Consider the following 23,929-nt stretch of genomic DNA (forward strand, 5'->3'; position numbering starts at 1 on the left):
ATAGCACCTACTTCACAGGGTTGTGATGAGAACCAAAGGAGATCATGTATATATATACACATACACATATATTTACATACACACACACACATATATAATGTATATATATATAATGCATATATATATAATGTATATTATATATATATGATGTATATAAATAAGGCACTCTACAAACTTAAAGTGATATATAAATACTACTTATCATTACAGTGATTTAGAGATAATTCCATTTTTTTAGTTGAGTTACATGGAATGTGGAAGAGAAATGTTTTGAAATAAATATTTTTTACTGTACATTTTGATACATACAATTTGAGATCATAGATTTAGAGTTGGAAGACATCTCTGATGTCATCTGGTCCAACTTCATATATTAGATATGGGGAAACTGAGGCCCAGAGTGGTCAAGTGATTTTTGCCTTAAGTCATAGAGATAGTAAACAACAGAGCCAAGATTTCAACTCAGGATCCTCTGACTCCAAATCCAGCATTGTTTCCACTGTACCATCCCAATTTATGGTCATTAGTTTGAATTTCTTTTCAGGAACATACTAGTTACTTCCTTTTTCTGTGGGTATAGTTAGGTATGACAGCTAGGTGGCGCCATATTGCAGTGGAGAGTGCTGGGCCTGGAATCAGGAAGACTCATCTTCCTGAGTTTAAATCCAGTCTCAGACCCTTCCCAGCTGTGTGACCCTGGGCAAGTCACTTCACCCTGTTTGCCTCAGTTTCCTCATCTATAAAATGAGCCAGAGTAGGAAATGGCAAACCACTCCAGTTTCTTTGCCAAGAAAACCCCACAAGAAGTCACAAAGAGTTGGACACAACTGAACAAAAACATAGGTAAGTATTCCTTTTATTTTACAAAAGAGCTGTTTTGTTAAAAGTAATTTATGGCTATCAAAGTTTTGCAAACTGAATCAAAGAAGTTCAAAGTTGGAAGGGACCTCAGTGGCCCTACAATGCAACCCATAACTGAAAAAGATTCTTTCCTTCATTATAATAACCAACAGTTGTTCAGCTGTTGCTGGAAGGCATGTCACAGAGAACCCACCACCCCATTCCCCTTGGGGACAGCGCTAATCATTAGCAAATCTGTTTTTGACATGACATTTAAACTTGCTTCTTTGAGATATCTAATTATTGTCCCTTGTTTCACCTCTTAGGAGCAAACAGGACAAATCTAATTCCATTTCCACCAAAAAGTCTTTCCAGTACTTGAAGACAGCTCTTATGTCCCCCTTGAGCTTTCTCTCTTCCAGATTAAACACCCACAGTTCTTTCAGTTGGCATCGATTGCACTCCAGTTGGCATGTTTCCATCCTAGTTCCTCTTGAGCTTATAAATGTCCTTTCTAAATATGGTACCCAGAACTGAAGACAATGCTCCAGATGTAGAGTGACCAAGACTTATAGTGACCTCCTTATTCCTGAAAGCTATACCTCTCTTAATGCAGCACAAGATTGCATTAGCTTTTTTGTCTATTATATCACCCTGCTAATTCATATTGAGCTTGCATCCACTAAAACCCCCAGATCTTTTTCATACAATTAAACACATCCTTACTTTTTTTGTACTTTTAAGTTGATTTCTTTTTTTTGGGGGGGTGTCATTTAAAGTATATTTCTTGAACACACACATAAAAGTATAATCATTTGTCCCTAATAAATTTCATCTTAGTGGATTCTGACCAATTTTCTTTCCTGTCAAAATGTTGTTGGGTCCTGATTCTGTCAATCTGTGTATTAATTATCCTAGTGTAGTGTGTGTGTGTGTATTGGGCGGGGGGCGGTGTGGAGCTGACTTTAATTCTCTCTAGACCCTCTTTTCCTGGGCTGAGCCTGGCTCATTCACTCAAACCCATGCTGGCAAGTTCAGGTGTTTCCTCAAAGGGATGGCTATGCTACTAAATCTCATTCTGAGGGCCACAGGGGTAATTCTGATGTGAGAAAGCTACAGATTTATTACTCACAACTATAGGTCCTAAGCCTTCACTGAGGTGCTTCTCATTTAAACAAATCAGCCAAGATGATTAACTCTTAATCATGAAACATTTACTACTACTACTACTACCACCTCCACCATCACCACCACTACTACTATTCCTCCTACTAACACTACCACCACCATCATCACCACCACCACCACTCCTTCTGCTGCTACTACTACTACTACTATTACCACTACCACTACTACCTACTAACTAGTGTTTACATACTGCTTTAAGTTTTGAAAAAGGCTTTCTAAATATGATCTCATTTTATCCTCACAACAACCCTGGGAGGTAGATGCTATTATTATCTATAGACGAGGAAACTGAGGCAGACAGAGACTTCAGTGTCTGAGGCTGTATTTGAACTCAAGTCTTCTTGATTCTGCATCCAGTATTTTATCCATTGCATCACCTAGCTGCTTCTTAAAGGAAGGCAAAGCTATAATAAGCGTAATATAACATAGCAGCCCACCCATAAACCTGGATCAGACTCAGCACAAATTGTGACCACGGGCCATAGTGGTCACAAACTTACAGAAACCCAAGAGTGAGGCACATGAAAGGAAAATACATGTACCTGAAGCAGCTCAAAACTCTGGACTACAATATTAATGTCCTTGGTCTCTTCGGGCATCAGTGGGCACCACAAATTACCTACTGGGTGGCACTGCTCTCCTTCTGCACCTCTCCTTTTTCCTGCTGGATGATGATGAGTCTCTGATCTCAGTTTGCTGAAACACTTCTTTTATCAAACGTAAACTTAGCCTGGGATCTGTATAGATTCCCATCTCCACTCTCTTGTTTGGACATTTAGTCAATGCTATACCCTTTCAGTGAAAAAAAAATCCCCTTAAGCCCGGAATCTGCAAAGCTATACAGGACTGCTCTGTGGCCAATGAGATCCCTTCCAATTTTGAACAGTTTTGAACTTTTGAGTTTTTTCCTTTTGAGCCAAAGATCACAATAGTCAACATAGGAAAGCCTCTGAAGGGGTTTCCTCTCTGGAGAGCAACACAGTCCTCAGGCAGCTCCTCAAACAGCAGAGGATTCTGCTTTCTTCAATCAGTTCCCAGCATAAGAGCTTTTCTCCAATCAGATCAGCTCCCCAGAATCAATTGCATAGACTGTTAGTCTTTTAAAAAAAAATTTATTTATTTATTTTTTGTTTTCAACATTCACTTCCATAAGATTTTGAGTTCCAAATTTTCTCCCCGTCTCTCCCCTCCCCCCATCCCAAGATGGTGTGTATGTATACATTCATACCGAACCTATTTTGACTGTTAGTCTTAAATCAGCTTGTCTCAGATGGGTTTAGATCAAAGCAGTTGCTATTATCTTTGCTACTATCATTTCCTCTGGAAAAGGCATACCAGCAGATCCCTATGGCTTCTCTCACCATCCCTGTGACTTCCCAGGCCAGAACACCCTTTCCTGGTCACCACTTGCCTATATGTGATATTTCCCCCTCTTAGAATATAAATTCCCTGAGAATAAGACTTGCCGTACTTTCTTAAAGCCAACTGAGTAATCTGTGGCTAGATCTCTTTATTGGTTTTTGCATCATGGTTATATCATTGCTATTACTATTACTATAACTGTGACTTCTTGTTCTTCCTTAATTTTTTTTTTTTTGGTGAGGCAATTGGGGTTAAATGACTTGGCCAGAGTCACACAGCTAGTGAGTGTTATGTGTCTCAGGCCGGATTTGAACTCAGGTCCTCCTGACTCTAGGACTGGTACTCTATCCACTGTGCCACCTAGCTGCCCCCTCTTCCTTAATTTCTGAAGAGGACCAATGACATCATGAGGATTTAAGTGAGGCAGAGTTGCACAAAGTTGTCAGTAAGACAAAAATCAAAATGGATGGCCCTGGTCCACGATGCAGTGGATGACCTTGGCATCTTCGATGTCTGACCAAGCTCTAAGTATCCCACAGCACCTATTTCAGCTGCCTTCACAGCCATTGGAACAAAATCATTCTCATCTGCCCATTCCACTGGAGAAAGTCTTCACATGCTTAGGGTAGACGTACTCTCTAACTCACTGATGGGTTTAAAGCCTGCTAGTTACCTCTTATTATTTCTGTGACAAGTATGATCATCATAGATCTCCCTGCCCCCATTCTGGACAAATTCTATGTCACAACCCACAAATAGGTTCCCCAAATTGAATTTAAATATTATTTTGAACTTAGCACAATTCTTAGCACCTGGTAAAAGGTTAGCAAATGTCTTCATTTATTCAATCATTTGCTCCATCGCAGGCTTAATTCTGATTAACATCAAACTATTAATGATAATTTTGTTTTGATTGCACTAGGAGAACATACTGTTTATAAGATCCATGTAGCTAATCCCTTCCTTTTTTTTTTAAAGATGAAGAGTTATTTTTTAGAAAATAAATAATTCAAATTTTCTAAATTTCAATGTGTGTGTATCAGATTTTCTTAAAATAGGACACATCTGTATTTGAAGAAATCTGTGTATTCCTCTGAATGATCCAGGTTTCTTGTCACACTCCTATCTTTTTTTTTTCAAGCCGAGCAGGTTTTTCTGGAGTCCTCATGAATTGTAGCCTCATAGAATTGAGAAGGGCCTTTAGATGTCATACTGGTGTGCTGATTTTTTTTCTCTCTGGAGTTTACCCTTAACCATTCTGTGGCAGAGGTTTTTAAGAGGGAAGAGGAAGACCAAGCCCAGTATTGACCATCCAGATTAGAAACCAAATCAAGGAACTTGCAGGAAAGGATTTCAGAAGGACTTGCCAATTATTAGCTTTTGATAGCACAGGGCTTCAAATGTATTATTCTTCTCCCCGCTCCCAGAGCCTTTTTTTTTGTTTAAAATTCACACACAGATATACACACAGAGAAGGAATGAAACTATCATTCCAAAGAACTTCCTCCCTTTAAATGCTTTTATTCTCCATTCCATTCTTCCTGTCTAGCTAATGCCTTGGGAAGGTAGAGTCCCTGAAACTTTCTGTCCTAAGGATCTGTATGTTTGCCTGAGGAGAGGAACACAGTGCAGCATCTAGGATAACGAACTCCTTCCTCTCCTTGCTATTCAAACATTTGGACCTATTCAATAATTAATCAGATTGCTGGAACAACAACAAAAACCCCTCTAAATGACACCAGAGGCCTAATTCACTTTCAAATGTCCTGTTAAATGAGGTGACTAAGGCTATTGCACCTTTTGTCCTCAATTAACCTGAGGAATTTCTGAAAGAGAAATTGCAACTACATACCCTACTAACCTCCTTCATTCAACCACTAAGTTTAAAAGAGAAATTTTGCTAGCTTTGGGTAAAATTGAGACCCATTTTCCATGTACTACTGGTACAACTGATGCCTTCCAACTTGTATCCAAAGAACTAATAGCGGTGGTGATGTATTAAATAACCCCTTAAATTAGGGGTTGTAAGTTAAAGTCCTATCCCGGCCAAGTAGTCTTATGTCCTTCCCACCCTCCACCCACCATTCCTCACTCTTCAACAAAACAAAAATAAAAACAAACCAAAAACCTACCCATCACCAATCTGTGTCATATGAAAGAAATATATGATTTTTGGAAAGACAATGTGAAGGAGTGCAAAGTAATCCATGAATTAGGGGTTGTAAGTTAAAGTCCTATCCGGACCAAGTAGTCTTATGTCCTTCCCACCCTCCACCCACCATTCCTCACTCCTTAGCAAAACAAAAACAAAAACAAAAACAAACAAAAAAACTTATCCATCACCAATCTGTGTCATTATGAAGAAATATGTGATTTTTGGAAAGACAATGTGAAGGAGTGCAAAGTACACTGATTCTGGAGTCATTCAAATCCTAGTTCTTATGCCTGTGTGGCCTTGGCCAAATCATTTAATCTCTCAATTTTCTCTTCTATCAGATCAGGAGTCCTTTCTAGCCCTAAATTCTTTGAATATCTAAGTGAGAATTTCTCTTTGCTTCCCAATAAGTACTAGGTGACACAGTAGGTAGAGCACCAGGACTGAAGTCAGGAAGATTCATTGTCCTGAGTTCAAATTAACCTCAGACAGTTACTTAGTTATGTGACCCCAGGCAAGTCACTTAACCGTGTTTGCCTTAGTTTCCTCATCCATAAAACAAGCTGGAAAAGGAAATGGCAAACCACTCCAGTATCTTTGCCAAGAAAACCCCAAATGAGGTCATGAAAAATCAGACATGACTGAACAACAATAAATACTTTATTCTCCCAGTACATAAAACTGAATCAGTTCACATATGGTGACAAAGCTCTCTATTCTGTAACCTGTTACTCACTACAAGTAAGACATGGGATAGTTATTACAGCATTGATCAGACTGAGTATTCTAAAGTTCCATTCCTTCTCCCTTACATTCCATGAGGTGTCACGGTGCCAACAGGGGACATACCCAAGGTCAGGAGGAGTGTGAACTCCAACAAGGTTGTAAGAATTCCTTTGCAATGATTCTGTTGGGGCAAATTCAATCTCTGTTGTTCTTCTTAGAGAGGATGGATGAGGGTAACATTAACAATGAAGGAGGACTTCCAATTTTTATTATTGTATGGGAGGAGGCCAGATATGGCAACATGTGTCTATAATTTGTAATACGAGGTAGGCTGAAGATGGTGAATCACTTGAGCTCAAGAATTTGAAGATGCATTGGCTAATTGGGTGTCTGTAGGAGTCTGGCACCAATATGGTGAGCCCTTAGGAAGGAAGGGGGATGGTGGTATGGCAGCAGGCTATGCCTAAGGAGGGGCATATAGGCTGAGGTCAGAAACAGTAGGTCAACAGCAGGTCAAAAACTCCCATGACAATCAGTAGTAGTGAGATCTGGCCCTAAGTGGTAGTGGCCATACTTTCAGCCAAGGCAAAATAGGGAAACCCAGCCTCAAAAATACATAAAAAATACACCCCCCCCACATGTATGTATGTATGTATGTGTGTGTGACATCTCAGGGGAAATTTCAGGCAATGTTCAATGTATATTTAATATTGATTTCTCCTTTGTGAAAGAAATTTCCAATCCACAAAAGGATTACCTATACTTGGGAAACACCTTTCAAAAAAACAGAGAGCATGATTTTTTTTTTGGCTGGGCAATGGGGTTAAGTGACTTGCCCAGGGTCACACAGCTAGTAAGTGTTATGTGTCTGAGGCCGGATTTTTGAACTCAGGTCCTCCTGAATCCAGGGCTAGTGCTCTAGCCACTGCACCACCTAGCCGCCCCGAGAGCATGATAATTAAGGGAATAGTTTATCATCACCTGATTCTCCCAAAAGAACATGCTCCCTGAAATATGGATGAAAAAGTTATTCCTTAGCAAAAAAATATTTTAAAATTCATGAAGAGTTAATGGGGAGGAAGTTTGGCACCTCTTATTTTCATACCTTCCTAGCTGGTCAGTCTGACTTCTGAAGGTCTTTATTTCCAGAAGTTCAGCAAAGTTAAAATAGTCAGTGTTCTACTAAGTGTCAGAGCAAGACTTCAAACACAGCTCTGTCTTGACTTCAGGCCCAGCAGTCTGTTTACTGTACCATATAAAGGTAATTTTCTTACCTTCACACCTCCCTCCTTCTAATTAGCCTTGTATGATCTAACCCCTTCACTCCCAGGCTTAGATCAGAGGATGAGCAAAAAGTGAGGCAGAAATGAGGAACATTCAGCTAGCACACTTATATGCTGCCAGCCTGCACAGTTCTCCATGCCTACCTTCTCATCCATGTTCCTTGTTGTTCATTTGTTTCAGTCATGTCCAACTCTTTGTGATCCCATTTGGGATTTTCTTGGCAAAGATACTAGAATGGTTTGTCATTTCCTTCTCAGTTCATTTTATATAGATGAGGAAACTGAGGCAAACAGTTAAGTGACTTGCCCAGGGTCACATAGCTAGTAAGCATCTGAGGCCAGATTTGAACTCAGGAAGATGAGTCTCCCTGATTCCAAGTGGGATGCTCAATCCACTGTGCCACCTAGCTGCCCCTATCAATGTTCCTACCAGATGAAATGGGCTCCCTTTTCTGCAAAGCTATTTTGTGATGGTAGGATATATATATATATATAAATTAAGATTATAGCATCATAGCTGTAGAGCTGGAAAAGACCTCTGAGGCCATCTAGGATGACTTTTTCTCATTTTACAGATGAGGAAACTGAGATCTAGGGAAATTAAATGGTTTATGTGAGATAAATTCCGAAGTTGAGATTTGAACTAAAGTCTTCTAACATTACTGGGTGAGGGTGAGAATATTAATGTTATTCTAGCAGCCTGGCTTGATGAGGAGAGCATTGGATTTGAAGTCACACCTCCCCTGGGTTAGAATTTTGTTTCTGCTATGTAACCTTAGGCAACTGGACTTCAATTTCCTCATTTGTAAAATGAGGGGGGTGGAAAATAATGTCCCTTTAAACTCTAGATATTTTGATTCTCTATTTGGGCAGAGGATGAAGGGAATAGGCACTTACATAGCACCTACTATGTGTCAGGCCCTGGGATAAGTGCTTTTATAAATATTATCTCATAGGATACTCATAACAACCCCTTAGAGGTAGTTGCTACCATAATCCCCATTTTACAGCTGAGGAAACTGAGGCAAGTAGCAATGCCCAAGGTCACCCTGCTAGTACTTGTCTAAAGTCAGATTTGAACTTTGTTTTTCCTGATCCCAGGTCCAATATTCTATCCAATGTTGCTTCTGCCTCACAGGGAAGGAGTGGGGGAGATTTCTAAGGTAGGAAAACATTACTTGGTAAGACAGTTAAAAAAAATCTTTCTCTAATTGAGTTTAAATAATTTGAATGGTTTTGTCATTAGAAAGTCATTAAAGTTCCTTGGAAAGTTTGCTGACTTAAAATTACAATCCCAGTGCCCACCTTATCTTTATCTTTGTTCTTGGTGGTAGGATGTTTCTAACTAGCATTTTAGTCAAGCTTAACAGGAGAATCCAGCCAGATTTAAATTTGGGGAGCCATTCTGCCTTGATAGACCCCAGATGAGAAGAGATTAAATATAATATTAGGAGTGCAAACTTTCCTATCATTTATATTTCCTCCCCCCTTGGGGTAGGAAAGGAGATGGGGCCAAGTGAATAGCCTTTCCTAACTCAGGCTCTATTTCCACAATCTTTTCCCATGTTGTAGGGCCTATTAAATTGTGATTGCCATGATTCATTTCATAAGGTATGGTTGAGGCTTCTTTGGGCCTTCTTGTTACAGGCAAAGGATATGTTTACTTCTTAGGACTTTGTAATTTCTAGTGCCAGCCTTCCTCTGTGGCATGTAATAGAAGTGATATTGCAACTAGGTGGTTTAGTGGATAAAGAATTAGGCCTGGAGTCAGAAAGACCTGAGTTCAAATTCAGCTTCAGACACTTACTAACTATATATGGAAAAGTAACTGCTGTCTGCCTGTTTCCTTAATTATAAAATAAAGACAGTAATAGGACCTACTATACAGGGTTGTTGTAAGACTCAAAGGAGATACTATTTGTAAAGCACTTAGCACAGTGCCTGACACATAGTAAGTGATTAATATATATTTGTTCCCTTCTCTGTCCATAGAGAATGTATATGAATAGATGTAATATATTGGGACACTGAGGCTTTTTGTTCTTTAACATTAGAATCCTTGTGAAAGTTTCCACCTTTCCCTGTGGAATTATGAATCAACATTTCATATGCAGAATCCCGAAGGAAAAATGCCATAAACTTCTCCCTCCCTCCAAAGGCTCACTCTGAGAGAACAACACAAGGCCATTCTTTTGACACCAGCTAGGCAATTTATGTCAAAACTTCCTGGAAAGATTCATGACCATTGGCTGGTATCCTGTAAGAATTGTTTCTTACTACCTTTTACTTTCATTTCTAGAACTGGCCAGGAAGGTCTTCCCTGCATTTCCCAATAAAAGTTCCATAGTTAACTGTGCGTCTGGGCCCAAATGGCATCATAGCACCTACCATCATAGATAAGGCCCTCTAACAACCCCCTGGTCAGCTAATATTGAATAAATCAGGAAACTTTCCAGTCTCGACCTCTCATTCAATTAGTTACTGTAATCAAAGATCTCAGATCATAGATATTGAATCAAAGGGAGCAGATAATAGATTGCTCCCCATCAAACACTATCCTGGAACCCCTAAAAAGGATCATCTATGCCACATGTCAGACATGGGATTTTTCCTGTTAAAAAACAGGAAATCTGAGAAGTCATCTTTGGAGATGCCATACCATCACTCCAATCTAGGGAAATGCCACGCTATTACCCAAATCTGGACACAGATCTAAGGGCCTGAAGCATCTAGCTCCCATCTCCAGTCAGCTGTAAATGATATTCTTTAATGAATCTCTTTTGTACACACCAGCCTTATGTGTGACCTTCCTTTTCCCCTGCTGTAGTGTTGATGCTAAGTTACCACATAATCATTCACTTAGAGAGGCACTTGCAGCCAAATGAATGAATTGAAATGGGGTAGGAGAAATTGATGAAGACCCTATTCTCATTTGAAACTCTTAAAACTCAAAGGGCTTTTATCCTAATTGCTGAAGAGTGACTCTCATTTATCCTGTAATGTTGCTCCCAGCAGTAGAAAAAAGAATTTCTCTAGAAGATCCTAGAAGTGGCCAGTTACCAATATCTCATACCACAATCTTATGCAAAATATTTATGTAGGGACATATGAAATAAAGAGAAAACTTGATCCCTATCCATAGAAAGTTGGAAATTGAAATGGGGAGAGAAACAAAGAAACCTAGAACCAAGAGTCAGGTCTGTGTATGAGTTCTAAAAGAGACCAGAAGTGATGAGAGTTGAGGGAGATTAACTAATAGGGCAAACTTCATCAAAGAAGAGTAATTAATAATATAAAACACATCCTGACAATTAAAGATCCATGTTCTATGCAAACCATTGAGGTAACACATTAATGCTATTAAAGAAAAAAAAAAGGGCTTCTTTCAAATCATCTCATCTTCCACTGCCAGTACAAAACAAATAAATTAGGGGTTGAAAGTTTAAAAATAAAACAAAACAAAACAAAGCCAGTGTTTTCGGGCTTTGAACTTTCTGGAGTCCCTGAAACTGTGATTGTACCAAGACACAGTGGTGTTTGCAATAGCTATAACACAGCTGGGACAAATAAGGACCCGCAAGTTTCCATTAGCACATACACAGAGAAGGAGGGGAGGAAGGCAGCTTCCTAGGATGGGGAGAAACACTAGGAGAGCTCACTAGGCTGTAGTTGTAGTATATATGTTGGCTTCCACATGCTCCGTGAATATGAAATAATATAAGCATCATCCACAGCGAACTGGGTTCAACACCTGTGTCCATAAAGATTAGCTACAGAGAAAAAAGATGGAAACCATTCTTTCTACACTGGGACCTGAGCGATGGATTCTTTGCCTAAGCTACATAGAATGTTGTTCTCTCTGAATTTAAGTGAATTACTAACAAAAAATTCAAAGACTATGAGCTGCTTTAGCAACTAATTCCATTCGTCTATGGCTGGTACTGTAGTTAGGACTCTGTGATAATGAGGCTGCCAGGGTCAAGAGTTCCAGGCCTCCACGAGAGGTCTGTTTTAATGGCCACAAACTAGCCCTCTAAACTGCACCATTGATGTGAGAAATGTCCACTGTTCACTTGAGGCGTGTGGTAAGAGAACAGGGAGGAATCTGGGCAATACTCTACCAAGCACAGATCTGTTGTTCCACTGTGCACATAAAGGTCAATAAATGAATTCCTTGCCCACCTAGAAACCACAAGCTAACTCCAAAAGGTCATAAGAATTCAATTCAACAAACATTTATAATTCTCTAGGACCACTAGCTGAGGGACCAGGGGGCAAATCACATGGACCTCTCAATGCCCCTAAACAATTAAATATCCATGATGAGTGCAGGGTAAGAGAGAAGAGAGCCATTCCTAAAGAGGGCCACTGTCCCACAGGGATGGTAGTTACGGGAGAAGGACAGGGGCCAATGGGAAACAGCATGGGTGGCCATCCTCCCCTCCCATTGTCCCCAGTACCACAGGCAGGCTGGTGGTTTTGCATTCAGCAGAATGAGTGCTATGACCACAGGCTTCAAAGCCACTCAGGCCTCAAACTTACATAATGGATGTCCCCAAGGTCTTAGAGCAGTTTTCAACTTTTAATTGCTTAAAACTGCACTAAGACTTTTGGGACAGGCTGTAGCACTTTATGCAAAGAGCTGATGTGATACAAACAGGTATACGTATACAATCTGTAGGGCGAGGCAGGAGGGTAGCCTGGACCACTGAAATCAGAGTACCTTATGAATTGTTGAAGAAGGAATGAAGAATGAGGGGCAGGGACCCAGGACATTTACAGTCTAACCATGCTACAGCAAGCATGTGGTTGGGAAGGGGTGCATTGACCAATCTCTGGGTCAGTTAAGCCTTAGCCTTCATGGCTGAGGATATATCAGGCAAATCGATTGTTATCAGATAACAGTGAGTTGCTGATCTGCATTGGTGAAAGGAGTTTACACTCCAAGAGTACATTATACCGATGAAATTACACTGGACCAGAAAACAAACAACTTTTGTTTGTTTGTTTTGGTGAGCCAATCGGGGTTAAGTGACTTGCCCAGGGTCACAGTGCTAGGGTCAACATATATTTGAAAACAAACATATTTATTAAGCTCCTACTGTGTGCAATATGCTTCCCTAGGGACTGGGGATAAAAAACCAAAAATAAAACCATTCCTGGCCTCAAGAAGAAGATATTGTATTGGGGGATACAACAGGGACAGAAGCAAATATAATACAAAGTTGGGAGTGATGTGGGCAAAGGAAAGATTGCTAATGAGGAGAGTGAGAAAAGATGGAAGGATTTGAGAAAGGTTCACAAAGAAAGTGGAAGCTAAGATTAAGAAAGAATAGTTTTTTGCAAGGAATATAGTAACTCCGGTGGACAAGTGATCTGTTAAGCCGGCCTGGAATCTGGGTAATAACATACATTCACTATAGTCTCTCTGTTCCCCAAGCCATAAGAGAGAGCCTTTACCTAGACACCAATACATGGGAACAAGATTATTCCTGATCTTGTACAAGGCCCATTTTTGGGTCAGGATTTTTCTCATTTAAGAGAATCTAATGACTGTTCCACTATGGATTGCCTTTATAATTTGTTTTTAGGTTGATGCTGATAAATGCTTTTTTCTTTTGAACCTAGCCTGGACTTTCCTGATTCCTACCAGTAGAAAGTGATCATTTGCTTTTCAGAATTCTTATAATTACTTGTAACCTGAGCTTCTCTGGGGATGCCTGTTTCTAACATGGAAACCCCTGTGAGGGCCTTTTGAGCATGCCCAGTTTACCTGATATAGAGCCCTTCTTCCCTACCCCATGGTGATGATAGTCCCCTTTGACTGGCTGCAGTGTCATTAAAACTAGCTGAGCTATGGACCCTTTGTCCCAGCCTCATAGTTCCCCACCCCCCACAACACACACAAAACCCTGTTTCTGTATCAGCATGGATACATTGAACTGAGCCAATGAGAGTGGATGGACTTGCCATCCTCTTCTCTGTCTCTTTTACCCTGGCTAGGGAAAAAGGAATCTAAGAAGGCTGATTTCAGTTCTCCATTATTTGTCCTTAGTTTCAGATACTGAGTGCAGGTGATCCCTGCAGCTACCTTAGAACCAGGATAAATCAGGATACCTAAGCTGGAGGGGTATTTTGGACTTGGAACTGGAAACGGGTTTTATGGGAACCTAACTAAGCTATGAAGCTCATCCCCTTCTCCTCCCCAGTGAATGATGTGTGGGATATGTGTGAGGAGTACTGTACATCCCATGTGTTGGGGAAATAAGTTTGTGTATTTATGATTATGCCTTTTGTAATAAATATTCTCATGTAAAAGGTCCTGTCTTTTCTATTTTGTCTAGACCCTTTCCTTTGTCCATTCATCACAAAGCATTGTGGATAGATGGCTAGATCTCTCAAGAAATACCCCCAGCATTTACCACTTACATCCATATGTGACCTCTCTGAGTCTCAGTTTCCCCATAAAGAATAAATGAAAATAATACTTGTACTACCTACAGATATTAGATACACACACACACACACATACAAAAAATAAAATAAGAAGGCTAATACCTGTGGTATCTACCATTTAGGGATGTTATGATAAATATATATTATATATTTGTATGCATATGTATATATGTATATATAATATGTATATATACACATATGTGTGTATATGTCACTTTAAAGTTTGTAGAGTGCTTTATATAGGATTATTTTGTTTGTCACACGTGTATTTTATTTGTTATAGGTATGTTTTTATATATGTATATATACACACATGTATGGATCTCTATCTATATAGACAGATACATATATACACATATGTCACAGAGAGTTGGTAAACATGTGCAATGTGCTCCTCATACAGCCCCCATATGAAAGAGTCTGGGTAGCCTGCCTCTGGAAAGGTGTGATGGCAAGTCCTAGAAGGTTCCTACTCCCTGATTTGGAGCATGCACAGATAACCTATAACTGGTTTGGTTCACAATGTGGTGAACTAGAGTCTTTTTAATGGGCTGTTGAGCCAGAATTGGGGTTCATTCAAAAGACACTAACCAGCCAAAATAAGTCTCTTGCTTTGTCTTTTCCTCTCCCTGGAAAAAAAGACAAGCCACTATGCCCTTTGGGTTGAGGAGGGGTTTCAGCATACTGGTAATAACTGATTATCACAATGTTTCTTTAAGAGATACTGTCTAGGGGCAAATCCGACCTTAGACACTTGACTTTTACCAGCTGTGTGACGCTGGGCAAGTCACTTAACCCCAATTGCCTCACCAAAAAGCAAAAAAATAGAAAAATAAAATTAAAAAGGCAGTGAAAGAGATACTGTCTAGCAAGAAGCTCCATATTTGTTAGAGTTTGGCGTAGAGAGCCAAAAAACTGGACTGTCTAGGCACAAAGCCAAGAGCTGCTATTGCTTCTGTCTCTGTTGAATCCATTCTGTCCAGCTTCTAAATAAAGGATATTGGAGATGGCCATGAGTTTACAAGCCTTAAAAGGTCAGGAAAGAAAGCCACCAGAAGTCCAGGAGCTGGATCCATGTTGGATTTGTAGAAACCAAAGAATAAGGAATCAAGTCCCAAGATTGACCTCAGACACTTCCTAGCTGTGTGATCCTGAGCAAGCCACTTAACCCTATTTAACTCAGTTTCCTCATCTGTCGAATGAGCTGGAGAAGGAAATGGCCAACCGCTCCTGTATCTTTGCCAAGAAAATCCCAAATGGAGTCACTAAGAGTCAGACAAGATTGAAAAACAACTAAACAATAGCCGCAGCTTTCTAATTCCATGCCCAACACTCTACCCACCTGTGCCACTTGATGGACTTGTTCGGGGAAAGGACCGCACTGGCCAATAGGCACTAGTGATGAGGATTGGCAGTCACATGACTCAGAAGAATTGATAGCAATGTGAGCCCCAGCAGCAGTGGACTGGCATCATGAGAGACCCCAGTGATGGTAGAGTGGGCAGAAAGAAGGCCAGATTTGGCAGGAACGTAAAGTGTGTGAGGGGAAATAGTGTGAGATAAGGTCAACTGGACTCAGGTTATTTGGGGCCTGGAATGCCATGCCAAGGCATTTCTTTCTTATTCTTTAGGACAGTGGTCTCCAAAGTGAGGACTATTTACCCCTAGAAGACCCTGGAATGACCCTAATGGGTATGTGCTCAGCCAATCAGTAAGTTGGAAGATGGGCTGCATCTCTGTGATAGCCAGTCGTCTCCAAAGCTACCACACCATCTTCCAGTTAATTTCTTCCTGGCCTTGCCCCTTCTACTACTAGTGTCCTGTGGCCTTGATGTGCATTGACTCCTCAGGTCAGTTATAGGATAACTGTGACCAGCACTTGAGGCAGCCTGGAAGGCTGAATTCTTCACTCATTCTCTGCCATTGTTTCCAAATTCTGACTCCCTCAATCATCATATGGTTGCAGCAGGCATCTCTCAGTGGAAGGCTCAGTGCTTCAGGGCCATGGCCAGTGATTCTAAGCTCTTGAGGTCAGTGTCTCTCTTATTGCACTGTTGTATCCCCGGGACCTAGGTCAGTGCCTTGTCATACATAATTCAAGTCTTCATGATTTCATCTACACGGGTACATGTTCTACCAACACAGATTATAACCTCTGCATACCTTAGTAGGACATCTTTGTGGGTTATCATAGCCTAAAACATCTAACACCATAGGGTCAACCTTCTTATGACAGCCCTCTGCTTCTTGGTTGACAGACATACTGTCCATCACAATAGGCCTTTAAATGATGGCTTTCCCTCTTGGTAGGAACGACCAGAATTTTGGTTCATTGACATAGCATTCAAGAGCCCAGGGTCATCTCCATGCTACTATGTTCAGTCATTTTTCAGTTATGTCCAACTCTTCATGACTCCATTTGGGGTTTTCTTGGCTAAGATACTGGGGAGTGGTTTGCCATTTCCTTCTCCAACTCATTTTACAGAGAGGAAACTGAGGCAAACTGTGTGCCCAGAGTCACACAGCTAGTTAAGTGTCTGAGTCCAGATTTGAACTCAGGCAGATTAGTCTTCCTGACTCCAGGCCTGGCAGTCTATCCACCGTACCATCTAGCTGCCCATGCTATATGAGGCAGGGCTAACTTGAGATGCTAGTGTGGCACTTTATACACAGTAGAAAATAAATATTTTTAGAATTAAATGTAAAGCCATCCCCCTGGATCCTTCCAACCCAGAAATTCTGTGGTTGTATAAAATAATGGAACATAGAAAGTCAAGTACTCACTTATCTCACAGTGGTCTCCCTCCAGTCCTGGTGGGCAAATACACTTTCCTAAGTAAAAGCAAGTTCCCCCATTGAAGCAGGTTGTTGAACAATTGGCTGAAAGATAACAGGAGAGTACTGCATTAGATGGCAAACTTAAACCAGTGGCCTCAAACTCAATTAGAAACTGATCCCTACAGACCACCTATTGACTTAGAAAACCACAAATTAATATTATCTATGTTGTATTGTATTTTTATCTATTTTTTCAACATTTCCTAATTACATTTTCATATGATTCAGCTGCACAATTGAGAGTCTCTGGTTCGACATCTTTGCCTTAAATTTAGGAGAAATATGATTTTGAAGGTCTTGTTCATTCTTGAGAAGGTCTTCTGAACAGCTAAAACTTGCTCACTATTTTCAGAGAGAAACACTTTTTTGGGGGTCAATATTGATATTAGCAGCTGCATCAATTAAAACCATTTCTACAATTTGGTGATTAGAAGAGACTGACAAAATATTTCTTGGCCAGAGAGTAATACTGGAGAATGTGAGCAAAAGAACAAAAGACTTGGAATCAGGGACCTGAATTTACATCGTTGATGGCCTAGTAACTACCAACATGATCCTTGGCATGTCATTTACCTCCTCTAGGTCTTTGTTTTCTCATCTACGAAGTGGATCACAGAAGGAAGCAGCTGGCATCAGAGGACCTGGATTCAAATTCTGGCACTACCTGTGTATTATACACATATTACATAATACACATACTACCTGTGTGACCTGTATCTCTCTTGGCTTCTATTACTCATCTACAAAACGAGGGAACTGAATGTTGGATTTGGAGTCAGAGGGTCTGAGATTAAATGCCCTCTCTACTAGTTACTTCCTGTGTGAGTTTGAGTAAGTCAATTAACTTGTCCGAACTTCAGTTCATCACCTGGAAAATGCAGCGGTTGAATTAAGTGGGTTCTAAGGTGTCCTGTGGCTCTAAATCTAAGATGTTAGACTAAATAATCGATCTTTGAAACCCCAGGACCTAATCACAGAAAGTAAAAAGCCAATTATTAAGTGTTAAACTAACTAAAAAAAATGTGACCATGCCTCAGGGATCCCTTTATGAAGTGTGAACAAGTCTCTTGAGTGAACTAGAAGGAGAGCAATGATACTGGTCAAAGAATGTCTAGCCATGCCCCCAAGCCACCCTTAAAAGGCAGTGGAACAATTTGTGATGAAGGCAGTTTTAGTAAATTGAGGAGAACACAGTTCCTAATGAGTTGCATAGATTCATGGAACATGTATGAAGCTGAATAGGGTTGACAGGAAATGTGGAGTTGGGTGCACAAAAATTGGGGAATAGGTAGCAATGGGCTGGGCCTGGGAGAATGGAGACTTTTTGGGCCAATTGGGTGTAAGGGATATTGGGACAGATGCTGCGTCACTCTAACCACTATAGATCCCAAAGTAGTAATTCTGTATTTCCTTTCTATACTTGAAGCCTTTCCCCTTCAGACATGGGGACAATCTGTTTACTTTTCTTTGTTTTAAATGCTTATTTTGTTTTCATAAACTGTGTGAACTATAGACATTTGCTAGTCTAGGCATACTTATTGGGAATATGGTTGGAAGGCAACAATTAAGAGGAAACATCCTCAGGGGAAAAAGAGAGTTGTTTTGCCACAGTGCCCTCTGTGACTGGGGGCTCAGAGCTAAAAACAAAACAAAATAAACACTCTCTCCTCCTAAATTAAAAAAAATTTTTTTGGCAACAACTTTCCAGAGCACAGAAAGAATGTTTATATTGAGGAAAACCATCTATGCAATGAGTTAATAGTGATAAGATAAAGTGAATACCAGGTATAAAATGCAGTTAGTGTAATGTGAGAATCAGGACCAATCAGATTCTATTTTTGAACACTGACTCTATTCTGCTGTCACATGTATACTCATCCATTTTGTTGTTTTTAATTTGATTTTAATGAAAAAATTTAAATTTTGAATTTAATTATTCATCCATTGGAATCCAGATTATATAAGCAATCTATTGTTTCACATGTGGAAGTGGATGTAATTAATCAATATCTTTTCATTTTATGAGTAGAGGACCTCAAAACCTACTCGTCCCCCTCCTAACTGGACCAAAACTTACTTTTTACCTCTCCCAACTTGGAAAACTCCTAAACATTCCCCCAATTAGAAATTACATGACCTAATTTTGTATCCTGGCTAATTGTTTTTGCTATAATTAACTGGACCTTTTGGATTTATTTGATTTTTGGAGAGGGTATAAAAATCTGCTTTCTTCTGTATTCAGGGTCTTTGGATTAACTGAGGAGTCCACTGACCCATTCTTTTGAATGCCTAGCTAATAAATCACCTACGCTTGAATTGTTTCATTAGTTATTATTAATTACCCTTTACAACAGGAGGGTAGGTGTGAATAAGAGTGGCTAAATTACTCTGCTCACCACAGTACCCATGCCTGTTACACTCTGATCCTATAACTAAATTAACTCTGAGTCCCCATTCTACCTCTAAAGGTATGCTCCTACAGGATATTTTTTGGGGGAAATCACAATTACTTCCAGTGGTAGCTAATATTTTAGCAAAATGGGTCTTGATATGAGGAGCATGTAATTTAATTTTTTTAATTTTCTAATTATTTATTTTATTATTATTATTTATCTTTTTTTTTATCCAGAGTTTTACCAGAACCCCTAGTATCACATATCAGATTTCTTGAATGGCAAGTTATAATGTGGTGTGGAAAAAGATCAAGACAGGGATGGGAAATTAGGGATACTAAGATAAGGTTAATGTGACTGGGTTAAAAGAGGTATATGTGTAGGGGCAGCTAGGTGGTGCAGTGAATAGAGCACTGGCCCTGAAGTCAGAAGGACCTGAGTTCAAATCTGGCCTCAGACCAAACACTTGACACTTGCTAGCTGTGTGACCCTGGGCAAGTCACTTAACCCAATTGCAAAAAAAAGAAGAAGAAGAAGAAGAGGTATATGGGGAAGGACCTGAAAGATGCGTCACTGCCATCAATTTGAACTTGATGAAGAGAATATCTTGAATCAAGGAAAGGGTTTTAAAGAGGGACAAAACATGATGAAAGTGATTGGAGATTACAGGGAAGGGGAGGAGAAAGAAAAAGGAGAAAGAGGAGGAGGAGAAGGAATTGGAGAAGAAAGAGGTCCAGGAGGTACATTTTGGATTAATCAATCCAAAACAGGTCAAATATAAATAAAGCTCTAGCTCCTATGTTTGGCATTCAAAGCTTCCACAATATGGCACCATTCCACTTTTCCAGCCTTATCTCATAGTACATACTCTATACACCAGCCAAACTGGTCTATTCTCTGCCCCCCAAATATACTGTGTGTTTTCCTACCCCTGTCACTTTGCTTACTCTGTTCCCCATGCCTTGTGTGCTTTGCCTATCTTCTCTTTGCCTGTTAAATTCTACCCATCCTTTAAAGCCCAAATCAAATGTCACGTTGTTGAGGAAACTATCTCTAATCCCCCCATCAATAGTAACTTTGTTTCTGACTTCTCGGACACTTTGTTTATGCTTCCTTAATGCAGCTATCATGCAGTTTTGTATGTTGTGATTTTCTGTATTAGTTTGTTTCTTCCCCAAGACCTAACATGGTATTCTGCACATAGTAGATGCTTAATGTGTATTGAAATTAAATAAAATATGAAATTCTTTGGAAAGTGAAGTTGACACTGTCTATTCTTCTATATTGTGAAAATGCTTGTTTTATTTCTTAAAATTTAAAAAAAATTAAAACCTAGATTAATTAATTAATTAAGAAACTTGAGATTTATCTAAGATGAGGAGAGGAGATCATCAGAGGATTAGCCCAAGTTGAGATTGACCTTCTATGAGAAGACATTGACTCATGATGCAGGAACCAGAGTGATAGATCTAAGTGTGAGGTCCTGGAATTGAATTCTACCTCTCTCTTTGACTCCTTTACTCCTCTGGGACCTTGGACCAGGCATCAAACCATTGTTGGCTTTAGTTTCCTCATCTGTAAAATGAGGAGGTGAGGCTAGATCACCTCTAGCTTTCAGTTCTAGATCTGTGAACCTATGAAGGGGTTAATTTTAATATAAATAGAAGGAGAGGTTAGTGACTAAAAAGCTAACCTCATCAGGCTTTGAAGCCAGGAAGCATGCATTTAATTCAAGTCCCACATCAGACACATACTGGCTGTGTGATCTTGGGTCTTCTCACTGTCTCAGGAACTCTCCAAGACTATAATTTGCAGTGAAGGTGACGGATGACCAGCATTGGTAGAAGGAATTTCCTCACCTGGGAGTTTCTTATACCAATAAAATCACTAGTCCAGGCCCTATCTCTATAGAGGTAGAAGTAGAAAGATTCAGGGCAAATTGGGGGGGGGGTGTTTCTGGAGCCAGTTTCTACCTCTTGAGAGAACTGATTATTAAAGTTTCAGTGGGAACATTTATACCTCAGAAGTTAGCAAATACTGCAAATTAGGGCTTGATTCACTGTTTTGTTGATTGTCTAGGCCTAAGAAAGTGATAGAAAAAATGGTGATAATGCAGATTAAAACTCTTAAGTGTGCTGTGTGTTTTCAGAGAGCTGGTTGTTAAATATTTATAAGCACACCACTGGGGCAGACAGAAGGGAAAAAAAATAGGAAAAAACAATGAGATTCTTCGTGTGGAAATGAAGGGAGGCCTCCATAAGCCATGGCATATGGTATGTATAAGTATGATATAGACTTATAAGTTTGTATGTATAAGTGATATATAAGTATGATATAGAAATTGGATGTGATAATGTGGTAATGTGATGACTTTTACTGACCACCCTGGTGAGGGATCATCCTAAGCTGAATGCTTCATCTCTCTCTCTCCCCCTTATTTTGTTGCTCAAAATGCCAGAGGGAGAAAAAAATGAAAGGAAAAAAATTAAATTTCTAGCTCTAGAGGCTTTGAGGGTAGCTGGGTGGTGCAGTGGATAAAGCACCCACCCTGGAGTGAGTTCAAATCTGGCCTCAGACACTTACTAGCTATGTGACCCTGGGCAAGCCTCATCTATAAAATGAGCTGGAGACAGAAATGGCAAAACCACTTCAGTATCTTTGCCAAGAAAACCCCAAATGGGGTCATGACTGTACAACAAAAACAGAGCATTTTAAAGTTTGTAAAGTGCTCTACATCTATGTGATCCTCACAATAACCCTGTGAGGCAGGGAAACAAAGGTCCAGGGGGCAGAATAGGAAGCACTGATGGAAATTGAGAAGAAGCAAATTAAGACTTCATGTTAGGAAAAAAACACTTTCTAAAAATCAGATTTGTAAGTGAAATAGATTGCCTCAGGAAGAAGTGCTTCTGCAATTCCTCTTTCCATCCTCCCCTTCACCTTAGAGGTATTTAAGCAGAATCTGGGCCACTTGTCCTATAGCATAATTGCAATTCCTTTGCAGGTATGGGTTAGTCTCCATGTTAGCTGAGATTTCTTTCAACTCGAACGTTCGATGATTCTGTGATTTCACCAACCACCACCCCTTAGCGTGGAATGGGAGTATAAAGACATTGCATGTGCCTCGCAGGCTCTCTCAGACTAGAAAATCTGACAAAACTATTAGACCACCAATTAACTGGCTATGTCAGTTGGCACTTATATAAGAGTTTTAAATGCCTAAATAAAGCTGTTAGACCTTGGGAAAATAGGTCTGTAATAATTCCTAGGTAGAAAACCAAAAGAGAGACATGAAGTGACTTTCATTAAGGATGAGAGTTAGGTAAATGAGTAACTTCTGATCTCCTAGAGCAGGGGCTTTTAATCCATGGTCCTTGAATTAGTTTTTAAAGTATTTTGATAACTGTATTTCAAGGTAATTGGTTTCCATTCTAATCCTGTGTATTTTATTTTATGCATTTAAAAACATTATTCTGAAAATGATCTATAGCCTTTTCTAGACTGCCCAAGGGGGTCCAGGACACACAAAAATGGTTAAGAACTCTTGCCCTAATGTGGCATTTCTTTCTTTTTTTTATTTTAAAATTTTTATTGTTTTTATCTCACCTTGATTTCTCAATATATTCCCCTTACTACCTCTCCCCTAGAGCCATCCTTAATAATAAAGAATTTTCTTTTTAAAGGGTGAGGGGAACAGTTCAACAAAACTAACTGGTACACCAATCAGGTCTAACATTATAGGGAGAAGTGTATTAGAGCTAGCTTGTCTCAGAGGAGTTGATCATTAAATTTGCAGTGTGAGCAGTGTAAGTCAACCAAACAACAAATGAAGACCTGATTTGTACTGTTTGTGTGCAAAAGCTAGCTTGTACCAGCTCAGTCAGTTAAACACCCACACTGAAGATTTAACTGACTGAGCTGGTACAAGCCAGCTCTAGCACAGAAACACTACAAATCAGGTCTTGATTTGCATTTGTTTGTTTGTTCGAAATATTTGTTTATTTAAAAAAATTTTCCTCCAGTTAAATGTAAAAACAATTTTTAACATTAATTTTTAAAACTTTGAGTTCCAAATTCTCTCTCTACTCTTGATTTGTTTTGTTGATTGTCTAGACTTAAAGAAAGTGATGGAGGAAACGTTAACAATGCAGGTTAAATTTAAAAGTGTGCATTTACCTTTTTTTTAAATTAGAGAGCTGGTTGTTAAATATTTACCAACATATTGTAATGCAGAACATTATTTTACCATTTAGGTAGTAGAACACTTTAGGCCATGGAAAACTCCAAATTCCTTAGCAAGACCCTTATCTGGCTGCTCAGGCCACAGCCCTCAGATCATATCTCTGGAAGCCTCCATTGTGAGAAAGTTTGCAGAGCATTATCATATCTACACAGAGGGAGAAGGGTGTCCTTGACCAGCCCCCCCAAAAAACCTCTTCCTCTTGCCAGACTTCAAAGATCCATCCCCTCCCTGTCCTGTATACTCCCTATATAAACCCTAGCTCAACCCCTGATGGGGGCTGCTTGATTTGGATGTGAATATCCCTGGCAGCCGCGCGCTAATAAAGTCCAAAATTTAAAATTAGCTTGGGTGGTCAACTCGCTCATTTCTTGGTATAACAATATCACCCATGAGTCCATACCAATTGTACACTTCTACAATGAAAGGAGGGAGGTACAGGCAAATG

At 39.8% G+C, this 23,929-nt stretch overlaps 1 protein-coding gene across 2 annotated transcripts in view; it reads right to left on the minus strand.

The window, feature by feature from the left end:
• WIF1 (Wnt inhibitory factor 1) overlaps window positions 1–23,929 on the minus strand; it is a 109,412-nt gene that overhangs the window by 6,514 nt on the left and 78,969 nt on the right. For both annotated transcript variants that reach the window (XM_020990198.2, XM_020990197.2), the window contains one exon: window positions 16,795–16,890. In XM_020990198.2, coding sequence (XP_020845857.1) covers window positions 16,795–16,890 — 96 coding nt within the window. The remainder of the gene's footprint in view (window positions 1–16,794; window positions 16,891–23,929) is intronic.

The sequence above is a fragment of the Phascolarctos cinereus genome, unplaced genomic scaffold (genome assembly GCF_003287225.1).
Source record: "Phascolarctos cinereus isolate Bilbo 61053 unplaced genomic scaffold, phaCin_HiC Scaffold_1;HRSCAF=81, whole genome shotgun sequence".
NCBI classification, from domain to species: Eukaryota; Metazoa; Chordata; class Mammalia; order Diprotodontia; family Phascolarctidae; genus Phascolarctos; species Phascolarctos cinereus.